General features: G+C 37.8%; 1 protein-coding gene across 1 annotated transcript in view; it reads right to left on the reverse strand.

Annotated features, from left to right (window-relative positions):
* Positions 1–832: 832 nt before the first annotated feature.
* The window catches only part of DCHS2 (dachsous cadherin-related 2), a 409001-nt gene continuing 396153 nt past the window's right edge, over positions 833–13680 (reverse strand). Inside the window, exons 19-20 of the mRNA XM_073605397.1 lie at positions 9488–9626; positions 833–6299 (exon numbers count right to left, since the gene is read on the reverse strand). Of these exons, the coding sequence (XP_073461498.1) occupies positions 3685–6299; positions 9488–9626 (2754 nt within the window). The 3' untranslated portion in view covers positions 833–3684. The remainder of the gene's footprint in view (positions 6300–9487; positions 9627–13680) is intronic.

The following is a 13680-nucleotide window of genomic DNA, read 5'->3' on the forward strand; positions in this document are numbered from 1 at the left end:
CCTATTTTTGTGGCTTCCTATGGAATGCTGTGGGTTTGGTAGAGTCAAAATTTGTTGGCATATGGTCTTGTGGGGGGGGGGGGGGGGTTAAAGGAGGGCAGAGTCTGTCCATTTATGTGCTAACATGGAGCTTCTCAGGAAAGGAAAGTTATGATAAGTGTTTGAACACACAGAATATACATACAAATGGCCACTGAACCTCCTCAAAACTTCAGCCCAGAGTTCCCTGTACTGACAAATCCCACACTAACAAAAATACCCTCTTTTATAGTCTAGCATCAACTGAAAATACCATCAAAATATACAACATCAACAAATACAAATCTATGGAGCTTTTCTCTTTTACATGACCTATTTATTGATACAAAAATTAAAACCAAGGTATAAATGAACAGGTCTTCTAAAAGAAAAAAGTCTGAAGGGATTATATTTGTTGTAGTGTTTTCAGTCTTTGGTAGTTCATAAAACAGGATTTTTTTTGTCAGTGTAAGTATTTAAATACTATTTTCTGATTCTGATTTCCAAGACTGATGGCAAACAGGTAAGTATCAGTATATTTTTAGATACCTACCACCAGTTACAAGGATACAAGAATTGCAGTGGTTGCATGAGTGAATGGGCCTTGAAAAAATAGGAGGTTTGCTCCAACACCCTCTTTCTACACCAGTTGCTACTGCTGTAGCTGGTCAACCTTCACATTATACACCTTCCTGCTCATCCCTGTGGTTTCTCAACTTTCCTGCAGCTGTCATTTAGCACCAAAATAGTTCTATATGTGTCACTGTTAGTGAATGACAGTGGAAGAAAAGTGAAGGAGTCATGACAACAGACCCAAAAAGTAAGTTGGGTGTTTAATGTTACTATGAATGGCATCACAAGGTCAGAGAAGGGGACTATCAACACTTGTGTAAAGACACTTCCCATCTTCCATTGATGAAACACCTGCAGGTAAAGTAAGTGCTAGATACACAACAGAAAATTCCAAATAACATCGGCAAACATGGAGTTCTCTAAAATGTGTAAAGTATTAAATCTTACGTTGCATTTATATGCACAAAGTTTCGCAAGTACTAAAATGTGAAAGTCATATTTTTCAGGCTGCTCCAAATATATTATTGTACACATTCCAAGTTCTTATATTCATTGGGTTATCTATGATGGCACTAATACATCAGGACCAGAACAGGACATTGTTATGAATTACCTTTTTCTGCTAAAATCTAATTTAGCAGTTTCCACATTTTTTGGGAGATTATTAAATCATTAGGTTACAGAAAAACTTTTTGGAGCAGAACACGTCTCTTTTTCAACTACTGAAGAATCAAAGATTTTTCCAACATCTTTTGTGTCCCCATAAATATATAACATATTGATTTTTTTAATAGAAAAGAATAATAGAAAGGGAGGACCCCCACTATGTCAACATCCAATGAGTATATGTAAGGACTGAGAGGATTTAAAAACTCTCTCAAAAATATTTTTTTATACAAATACAGCCTCATGGTATGCCCACAAAATTCGCCTTTTTTTTAGAGCGTTTTTAAACTCTCTTAATCCTTACATATAAAAGAATAATACAAATTTGTCCGTTTCCAAACTTTTTGGAAGATTATTAAATCATCAGGTTACCCAAAAACTTTTTGGAGCAGAACATGTCTCTTTGTTTACTTACTGAAGAAACACAAAGATTTTTCCAACATCTTTTGTGTCCCCCACGAATATATAACATATATTGATTTTTTAATATAAAAGAATAATACAAATTATGTCAAATTGTATTGTGTTTAAATATCTTTTGCTTAAAAATTGACAAATAAATGATACAAACGTTTCATCAAAGTATGATGCATTAATATAAAGCATAAAAATACATTGGACTTTATTTATAAACAGCAAATTAATTGGAAATTGAGTTGCTGCCCATAGCAACCAGAGTATAGCTACTGTACCAGGTTAAAATAATCTTAGTTTTGTATCCTCCAAACACATCCAGATTTAGCAAGGGTAACACGGGACTTCTGGATGGATCTGTAACTTTTTGTCATATGATTATGATCTGTGCTCTTAGTACACAAGTATAATTGTGCTACTCTAGCTTTCTGCATGGTAAAATCTATATATAGTTGTGCTGCGGGCTGGAGTAGGTTTTACCTAATCAACTGAATGGTAGTATAGACAGCAGAAGTAAATATGGAGAGTGGAGGTGGCCATAGGGGTGATAAGTTTATGGTGGCAAGGGGGGGCCTCTGATATAACCATAGTGCATTAACCACATGCCTGGGTGAAACACAATTCTCCCTCGGTAGGGAGGCTCTGATTTCTCCATGCAGTCCATTAATACAGTTAATATCATCATTTCAACTGAGATATGCATTTAAAGCAAACACCTAATTGGTATGGGCAAGCCACCTAATTTCAACATATTTACATTAATGAAATCCACTATGGCAATATGACAATCACCCATAGCGGTACATAGACATACATTCTTCACTCCATAAATTATGTTTGCCGAGGTATACATTTATTTCCTGCTGGAGTGGTTTCTAACAACGAGCTCTATCAGGTTCCATAATAGTGGTTATAGGAAAATAAAATACTGTACCAATAATAACAGTTACTGTAAAGGATTATGAAACTATGTAATCTTTCCACCAATCAGGGCCTTAGTATAAGGCTGAATAGTGAAATAAGCAACTTTGTAAATAGCATATCTCTCTTACTCCATTATGCATGTGTAGGTCTTTAAAATGTATACTGTACCCACTGACAAATGTTTATATTTTTTTCTGTTTGCCATAGAGGTATGTCTACTGTTATACATGGCTGCTCAAAAAATGTCAGCCTAGACAAAGCATTCCATGTGTTTCCAGATCCACTATGGGAGAAAACATTGTTTGTTTAGATCTAGATTGACTGGGTTCGTTTTTTTCTGTTGGGCTCCCATGATACAGTAAGAGCTCCACAAACATAAGGGAACAAGTTAATAAATGCCATATACACAGTTCACAGTTTAGTAATTCTGCATTTCAATATCAAATCTATAAGAAAGCTAGATTTGGGAAATTTAAGGATCTCTGTATTACAGTTATTTCGCTAGCTGTAAATGTCAGTTATTTTTATGGATGGCAATATGTGTCATCTAGTCAATGTACATAATTCTATAGTGCAGTCCATAAATATTAACTCTACTAATGGTAGTATTATTATATATTTAAATGCTGGTAAATACTGGCCAGTTACAATGAAGTTACTGCTTGCACACATGAGTTTTGATTGAAATTTTTCATGCACTGTTGCGGGATTACAGGTATCCACCATGACAGGTTTAGATGTGTGGAAGAAAATGTTAGCCTGCAAGTAAAATCCAGAGCAACCACCTACTTGACACTTTTTGATTGGCTTTAGCACAAGATTTATGCTGTATCAAAAAATGTAGGTAGTATTACAGGTATCCACCATGACAGGTTTAGATGTGTGGAAGAAAATGTTAGCCTGCAAGTAAAATCCAGAGCAACCACCTACTTGACACTTTTTGATTGGCTTTAGCACAAGATTTATGCTGTATCAAAAAATGTAGGTAGTACAAATGTAACAATTGACAAACAATGCAGAGTCAAGCTGATTAGTTTAGACATGCCCTTTCTGGTCCTCATAAGTGTCCATAATTGAAAACATTCATTTTTACACCTGAAACTCTTGCTGTATTAGCAATTCTTCAGAGAGAGCAGGCACTGAAGTTCCACTGAGACCTGAATGCACAGGTGAGGTGGAAGGAGTATGGACTGTGAGCATAGATAAGGAAGGAGAAAAGTTTGGGGGCATGACTGAAGACTGACATGCCAGGCTGGAGAAAAAAGGAGAACGGGGATATTTTACAAAGGTTTGTCCTGACATAATAGTTGGCATTCGAGGTGGTACAGCTCTTATCCCTGGCTGTGCAACAGATGTGATAAGAGGGGGTGGGAAAATAAAAGGCTTCTTTTGCTTTTGTACATTCCTGTTCATATTTTCATCTTTTAGTCTGCCAATGTCACCAAAAACAGAGGAAAGAGTCTGAAACCTGGGCTCCCAACTAAGCAGGTAATCCCAGTTGTAGCTTCCTCTCAAGTCCTCATCAGAAGCTACTAAAGATGCCAGAGAACCGTATCTAGAATCATAGGACATGGGGACATAGATATAGTCTTGATTGATATCTTGCAAAGTGTTTTTGTCCTTTGGATTTGTGTCATTGCTGTGGTGGGTGGGTGGCAGTTCTGTTTTGCAGGTATAATGTACTTGACCCTCTCCATTTCCATTGTCCTCCTTAACTATCTCAACACTTTCATTCCTTTCTGACCCGATCACCACATCTGTTTCATCTGACTCACATGAAAGCAGATCAGACTCTCTTGGAATTCCAGAGTCTGGAACTCGTGAACCACTTTCACTCAGAACAGAGCCAGATTCTTTTCTAATAGGGTATTCATTGATCATCTTTATTTCTTCATCTTCAGCAGTTTCCCCTTCTGTGGAGCCATGGCCACTTGAGTCTGAATTCCTGCATTTGTTCCCAGTGTCTTTCTTTTCTCTGATGCCAACTAATCCTAACCACTCAGATGTGTCTGGAGTTATGCCGTTCTTAACATTTTCAAACTTTGGACATTCATCAGGCATGCAGTCTTTAACATTTGACTTGGGAAGTGCAGGGATGGCAGCTTCTTTTATCCCACAAGCATTTACTACATCTTTGTGCTTGTATCTAAGAATAATTCCAATAAGGCTTATTGCCAGTAGCAAGAAAACCACAAACGAAATGCTAAAACTAATGGAAAGTATGTTTGCTGACATACCAAAGTAGCCCTCTAGAGCTGTTGAAATGTTAACTCGAACAGTACAAGTTGATGACTTTGAGTCTAGCTTTGGGCTTTGAGCTTTTACTACTAACTCCATAATGTCATCATTTTTCTTAGCATTACTTCTTATTTTATGAACACTTCTGGTTAGATATATAGCTCCGCTCGTAACATTAACAGAAAAAAATTGTGAAGGTTTTTCAAGTGAATATTGGACAACACCATCATCTCCTTCATCCTTGTCTGAAGCTCCCACTTTACCAACAATTTCTCCAGGTTTATTTTCTATAGGCAAATCAAATAAATACCGATCCTCATGAAACACAGGTGGAAACTCATCCTGTCCATTAATGTCCACATATAGTAAAATACAAGCTGTAGATTCACTTTTATCTTTCACCTGAACAATAAGGCAGTATCTCTTCTGTGACTCAAAGTCAACTTTATACTTAGTATAAATATCTCCAGTTAATGAGTCTATGAAAAATGTATCTTGGCCTTTGGGTTCATTTGGGCAGGTTGAAGGAATAGAGTAACTCAAGACACCAAATGGCCCAGAATCCAGATCAATGGCATTGGCTCTACATACTGGTGTAAAAGGGGGCATGTTTTCATACAGACTGCAGCTTAAACTGTTGAAAAGGAATTTTGGTATGAAGTCATTATCATCAAGCACATTTATATAGAGTCTTGAAAAGGCATCATGCTTTCCATTTCCTCCACCATCAGTAGCTTTTATTATTAAAGTATAGATAATTGCAGCTTCATAATCCAGATGGTATACTAAAGCGACAGTACCATTTCCTGGATCTATTGTGAAAAATCCTTCATCATTCCCAGACACTATGCTGTAAATTATTTCTGCATTCTCTCCACTGTCAATATCATTGGCTGAAACAGAAATCACTTCACTTTTTATGGGATGATGTTCTTGGATGCTAACATGATATTCATTACTCTGCAGTAGAGGAGGATTGTCATTTGAATCAATAATAGATATCAGGACAGTGGTGCTGGAACTTAAGGAAGGTAATCCTCGATCTGAGGCAATTAAGAGTAGCTTATGGTTTCTGTTGATTTCATAGTCCAAAATCCCATTTATAGCTAGTTTTCCAGTAACAACAAAAGGGGGCTGGGAAAGAATTCCAACACTTTCCACAACAAACATGTTTTGCAAATTTCCACCGGCAATTGAAAAGTCAATGTATCCATTTTCACAGGTCCAGTCCAAATCTGTCGCTGTGAAAGTGAGAATGGTTTCCCCAATGGATGTATTTTCTCTGACACAGATCTGGTAAACATCCTCTGAAAATATTGGTGCATGATTATTTGTATCGTGTACCTGGAGCTCAATAATCACAGTTGAGGTTAAAACTGGGAAACCATTGTCCTGAGCTGCTACCAAAATTGGAATCACTGTATTCTTGTCCTTGATTTCCACTGGGGTATCTGTATGAATTGAACCTGAAAAGAAAATTGAAAAAAAAAATGAAAAAGTAGGTCAATAATTGTTATAAAATATAACATATTGTAGCTTACCGATTCTGCAGTACAGTAAGCTACAACAGGAAATAGACAAAGCACAGTTTAAAGATCCGGTTCAGGGTTTTTAAAAGTCTTCTCATCTAAAAATGAGGAGTGACCTGACCATGACAATTTGGGGTTTGATCTGAAGCATTTAGATGCAATTGACTACATTTGTAAACTAAAAATAAAAAATCATCTAAAACATATGCTTAAAACTGCAATATGATGCAATTTGCAGACCAGTTAGGGCATCTTTTTACATCTCAACAGCTTGTAAGCCCAGGTATGACGGGCAGGCTAATGATTTGCCATTGCCACATGTCTGCCAGAGGCCTGCAACATGCAGTAAAGATTGCAGTTTTTGGGTTCTGCTTTACATTGTAGGGGGAAATAATTTAGTGAAACTGAAGTAACATGAAGTATCTGTGACATTGTGTTCCTGCTGCTTTACAAGCTTGCAAGGCAGCGTGGGGGCGTTTATATAGTAGAGAAAAAGATAATTAGAGAAAGATGTTGTAGAACATTGTGAGGTTATGTTAGACATATGGCTGCTGCATATGTTATAATAAATGTTGATAAATGGTTAGCAGAGATTAAAATAAGAAGATTCGGAAGATATTACATCAGTGATTCAGAGCTTTATGAATGGGAAGTTTTATGAATGAGCTATATGCAGATGAGTATGTTATTTTACATTAGGTTTAATCAATGAAGGGATTTGTTGAAAAAACAAAGCCATTAACTTTTAAAGAGCTGATGGGAGCAAGAAACCTTTGTCTGCTGCACAAAAGTTTCTTTCCAAGGCCTCCACATGGACCTCCTCTTCGCCTTTTTCCATAGCTAAGCAACATAATCTAGCATATCTAGGATTAAAAATCGTCAAGAAACCCTCCTCTCTATATCATTTAAATTACCATACGATGATTGCTAAAATAATAGGAGAGATGGAGGCATGGATGCACCTAACTCTGTCACTATTCAGGAGATGCCACTTATTCCAAATGGATTGCTTTGCCCCTCTTTTATATTCATCACATACTATACCTTTCCTTATTCAGCAAAACTATATGCATAGGATACACAAAGCTATGCTATCTTTGGTGTGGCTCAATAAAAAAACATTGTATAGCTTTATCTACACGTTATCTCCCGAAGAAGGTAGGACAAACCTTCTAAATATCAGAGAGTATATTCTCGCTTGTCTCCATCGTAATGGCCTGGATTAGATACTGCAAGCCTCATGTTAAAAAAATTAAGTCGCCACCTAATTGTTACAAAGCTGTCAACCTGAGTGAACAGGTTGGGCAGGATACAATGGTGGTGTGAACAATGCATGGCCGATAGCTTTACATGATGGGAAGTGCATGGATTTCTTTAGATGAAAGTAGTTTCCACAAGCCAGTGAAAAAAATTTCCACGAGCCAGAGAAAGCTTTAACTTACCAATTTTTTCCCTTAATTTTGCCTTGCAGTGAACATTACGCTAAGGTTTCACCTAATGCGAAACAGTATCTTACATGACAAATCTAGCTAATGCAAAATTGTACACTATGCCCAATTATCAGGTGTGGTTTCAGTGTTCAAGAATAAACCAATGAAGTGTGCAGAGTTAAGGGAGTTGTGAGCAGACAGGTGGAACAGAACAGAGCTGGATAGTACAAAATAAGGTGAAAAATATGTTTTGTTAACAGCTGAGGTCAATGTCCTCTTCACCTGTTCACATCCATGGTTTTCATATTTTTATGAGGAGCTGCATGGAAAAAAATGGTTTGGAAGCTGTGGGAAAAGTATGATTTTTGTTAAGCAAGGTTGTAATTAATACCTCCAAGGTCTTGATGTTACAAGTATTTAAGAAGGTGACGATATCTTGACCTTCAAGTGGTAGTGCAATAAAACCACTTATGCATAAACATGCCCACTGGCAAGTGCATATGTTTATGTACTGTGCAGACAATCTTGATCTGAATGGAACATTAATGACTGACTATAAATTCATATCTAGATTTAGTAGTGGATACTCCAATGGCCTATACATAGTGTACATTTAGCCTCCAAATATTTGCTGAGTGAATATTTGTGTCAGTTCATAAACTTTATTTAGTCTTACCAAAGATAGGTTTTTCGCACAAATGTGGCCTGGGTTCATTTATAATGTCAGAACTGGTATTCCCTGTACAACAGTGTCAATGTGTGATTGGAATCATGCATGAATTGTGCAAGTAGCACAATTTTATAGTTTGCATAGAGGAACCCACTATTTTTCCAGGTAGCAGTGTTTTTTTGTATATTTACAGCAATCGATCAGAACTTATTTATTATCTTATGCTTGATAGGGGGGAGTGATCTGGGAAAAAATGCACACTTAATAGGCCTTGAGTTCTGAGTTTGAGAAAAACTGCACAAACTATAACATTTTGACTCAAAGAGTGGTCTTAATAAAAATCTGCTGCAATATTTCCTACATTTAGAAAATTTAGTACTCATTACTCATTAAAAGACTAAGAAGCTTTTTAACATTTATGCTGATGAGGCAAAGTGTCCAGTTTCCACCTCAACACAGTCATAAAAATAAGTGTGTAGATCTGCTATTTAGAGAATAAAACAGTGGAAGACTCTGTGTGATCTGAATGTGTTAGAATCCCTTCACACTGAAAAATATTTGTGTGGGTACACCTTGCTATGAGTACTATTTGCCAACAAGTAGGAAGACAGTTAGTGTTTGTAAAGAAAATGATGACTCTAAAATATTAAATTGAGTTTATTTTGTAAAAATGTAAAACTATTTTTAGTTTATTTTAATCTTATGCAGGGTGGATTGGTGGGTGATCACAGGCACCACGTCCCTTATGAAAGCAAAAATACCCAATTTTTGTTGTAATTAGACTTTTTTTGTGTTTGGCACCAATAAAATCCCACCAAAACAAAGAATGCATATCTTTATTTTAATCTTGTTTAAAAACCAAAAATACATTTGTCAGATTACTCAACAGTGCAAAATATTATTTCCTCTTCTCTTGGTAATAAATTAGGGTTATTTAATGAAACCTTACATCATTTGGTGAAAAATTTGCAGTTATTTGACCAAAACATATGCAGTATGAACAAAATGTCAATTAGTTTACATACCAGTGGTTGGATTAATTACAAATCCCTTATGTGGAGAAATGATTCTGTAAGAAACAGGCCCATACATCTCAGAGTCCCTGTCTGTAGCAGTTACAGATATGATAAACGTATTGGACTCGGTCAATTCAGGTACAGTTACCTTCAGGGGAAAAAAAATAAAAGGAGAAAAGTAAAAAAAAAGTATAAATTGTCACAAATGAGAATTTTGTCTGAAATTTGGAAGTGAAAGTACATTTGACACCAAAAACAATATACAGAGTTTCACTAGTATTTTCATTGCTGATCTATGCAAGGTATTAAAAGATTTCTGAACAGTTCCAGAATTCAGATGCCCTTTCTGATTTATTAAAGCCCTCAATTGGAGATGTGGATTTACATAGCATCATATCCTGGGCAATCTCATGATGCAGCAGGACAGGGTGTAATTTAACACTAATAGAAGCAAGGCTTCACACAATATCACTGTCTGTGTTGGCTTGTGGTGGAGCAGCAGCTGCCATGCCATTGTAAATATACCCAGTGTTCCGCATACTTTCATAGGTTTGATTGACTTTGTACTTATTTGTATAATTTTTTCATCTTTTGCCTTAAGAGTCCATCAATATATATGATATCTGATATATGCGTACATGGGCTAAAACTGAACTCTTTGTTAATGTTTTATCAAAGGGGCTTTACATCCAACTGTACCGAATGTACCAGAAATGAAAATATCATTATTTTCTTCATTCATTCTATCTCATGTGGTGGCTAAAAACTTCACCTTTCAAAGAGTTACATACATCGGTCAGATGATATAGAAGAGTTAAAGTACAGTATTATTTTCTTATTTTCAACAGTGAAATAAATGTATATATACTATTATATTTTAAAGGAGCATATATCTATGTATTGGTTAGTCATTTGTTTTAATATGATAATATCTATTATCACTTATTCCTTTACTGAAACTATCTGCCACATTTCATTCAGCAAGTTTTAAGAGAAATCAACCCTTTTTTTTATCTAATTGTATCACATTGCATTGATTTATTAAAGCAAAATAGGCTGTTCCCTTTGTAAATGCATTTTCACTTAGCTTAGTGAATGTGATGATTGGATGATCAAAGTAATCAGAGCTTTACCACATTAACTAAGCAAATAGAAAATTAAATTGCAAAGTGAAAACCCCCTTGCAAAGAGAACAGTCTATTTGTCTTTAGTAAATCAAGCCCACTGCCTCTACCTATAGTTTTAATTACAAAATGGATCTTGCACAGTCATATTGGTTTGAGAAAGTGTTCTTTTAATGCATACATAATTTAAACTGGTCAAATAAAAAAATGTATCGTGTACTTGCTTTGGATGAATCATGGACTTTGTCTGGGCACCAGGGAGAGAAAGAAAAAAATGTGGAATGACAAATAGCCTTTGTGGTTCTTTTACAACTTCATAAATTATAGTTTTAAGGCACTCCTTTGCTTTATAAGTTTGGGTGAGTGCAGCTGGTGTCTTAATTGTACACTATATATGCATATCAATGTGGTATGAATCACCCAGAAACTGAATACTGCTGGGCTTAAATTAATATGTTCATAAACAGCCACTGATTTTCCAGGTGTTTTAAATAAAGGAAACTTTTCCTACTCCCCCCAATTATAAAAATGGCAAAAATAATTCCCAATGTCCTTCTTTCCTCTGTTCTAGACAGGCCCTAGTATTCATTAAGGAAAAAAACAAACACATTTAGGATTAAAGTAAATCTATTAAATATTCTATTCTATTCTGCCTGTAATTCTGGTCCAATGGCATCAGTAGTGTCAGAAACCGTGAATCAGACCGAAACAGAAGTACAGTTAAATCACACTTGTTTAATAATAAAAGTAAATAGAACAAACATAGTCAAAACATAGCCAAAGTTCTGTAACCGGAACAGATAGTCAGACAAGTCAGAAAGTCAGGAAGCCAGAGATCAGCGTAGTGGATCAGCAAGCAGGATCTGGATCCAGAAGGAATGTCAGCCAAGCAAGTCTTTAACGGGAATGCAAGCGATAGTCTCTGTGATGTTGACCAAGGCGAATGCAGAGATCATCTGGGCTGGACGGCTGAAGTAGGCAGGACTGACGAGCAGGATATCATCAACAGGTGAGTCACTGTGGAGAGAGAGGGGCTGGCAATTAGCCGAAAGCTGAGCGCCCAGCTCAGAGGAGGGAAGGGCTGAGCCCAGCCCTGGTGGTACCCTCTCCTCAATGGCCCCTCCCCCTCAGAGGACCACCAGGCTTGAGGGGAAAATATCTATAGATGTCCGAGGATGAGACCCAAGTGCGTTCTTCCGAACTGTACCCTTTCCAATGCACCAGGTACTGTATGCGCTCACGGAACCTACGGGAGTCAACAATGGACTGTACTTCATACTCCTCATGGTTCTCAACCAGTACAGGGTGAGGACGTGGCACCGAGGAGGTAAAGCGGTTGCCGACCAAAGGTTTTAATAAGGAGACATGAAATATTCTTGGCGCCAATCACTGAGCGATTCCTCAGCTCAGGTGCAGATGCCTCTCCCCCCTCCTTGGGCTCACGCATGTGGCGTTGGTGGCGTGTACATACATATCTCCCAGTTGGAGCTGGCTATTCACACGGCTGGTCTCCGCCTGGGGTTCCTGCACACCAGCTTTCCCTCTACTTGGTGTTGCATGGCAGCAGCACCTGGGTAAGTGTCCTTAGGTCTAGGTTCACCTTGGTTGTCATGATCCCTTTATTGCACACCATTTGGCTACACCCATTTATATTTTTTCCTCACCATCCACTAGCTCCATGCTTCCACGATTTTAGATATTGTCAGTCACCTTTCAATATTGGATCAGCCCATCACACATACACTTTATATATTTTTCACACAGGAAATGTTTATTGAGTAAACTGAACATTACACTTGATTATGATGAGCATATGATACTTACAGGAGCACATGAAAACAATTAACACAGAATAGGGTGATACACATTCAGATGTAAATTTGGGTCAGGGCCTAGAACCATCCACATGTCTTATTCGTAAGTAGACTTTATTAAAAATGTAAAAAAGGGATCTCATTCTCTTCTTCACTAAATATGACAGCAACTTTTTATGCATTGTAGCATGGTATTAGGTCCATCTCACGTGGGATTCCACATGACCTAGGAATATTTCTTTAGGGGGGGGGGGACCAGAGGGGTAAAACTAGAAAAGCAAGAAAGAGTTGAAGAAGGGGTAGAAGAAATAGCTATCGAGGATGGGAGGGGGAGAGAGGGAACTAAAACGGAAGGAGGGAGGGAGAAGGAAGGCCCCTAGTGAGACATACTAGTGTATTTTAAAGATTATCTTCACAATAGAAAAGAAGTGAGAGGGGGAGGTTGAAGAAGAAAGTAAGAAGTGGGAATCCGGAGGAGCTTGGTCACCCTCGGTCGTGCCAATACCACCATACTACAGCACCTTCTATAACTAGGGATATGGTCTCTACAACCCGCTTCCAGCCAGCCAGCCTCCCAAGACCCAACTCTCCGGCGCACTCACACCACCAAATGTCGAGCTTCAACCCAAGCCGCCCAGATTTTGTCAAACTTCTTGGGACAGTTCCTGCCCATGTAGGTGAGCTTATATAGTGGCAGTACTGCATTTATCTGTGCCCTCCATGCCCCAACAGGGGGGGTCCGATAACTTCCAGCGCAGCAAAATCTCTTTCCTGGCATAATAAGCTGCATAGAACACAAAAAGTTTGGTATACTTGGCTGTGGCCAAATTATCTGTGATACCCAAGAGGAACACCATCAGGTCGACTTCTAAATGCAGCCCTGCCACACCATTTATATCCGTTACTATTTCGCGCCAATAGGTCTGGAGGACCGGGCACGACCATATTACGTGAAAGAAAGTCCCCACCGACTGTCTGCATTTGGGGCACCCATCATCAAGCTTTGTGGGGTGTAATAGACTCTATGAAGAAACTTCAGCTGGACAAACCTGTCCCTTGCTGAAATCATGAAAGGGATGCATTGCTGCAGACCCTCTGACCAGTCTTCCTCAGTCAGAGCCGGGATTTCTAACTGCCATTTATGGAAAAGGGGAAGCATTTTGGAAGTGTCTTTGCACGTAAGTCTAAGGTATATGGAGGATAGTGTTCGGTCTAGATGATCGGTCATCAACAGGGATTCAACTGAGTGGGTAGATAACTCTAT

This window comes from Aquarana catesbeiana, linkage group LG01 (assembly GCF_042186555.1).
Source record: "Aquarana catesbeiana isolate 2022-GZ linkage group LG01, ASM4218655v1, whole genome shotgun sequence".
NCBI classification, from domain to species: domain Eukaryota; kingdom Metazoa; phylum Chordata; class Amphibia; order Anura; family Ranidae; genus Aquarana; species Aquarana catesbeiana.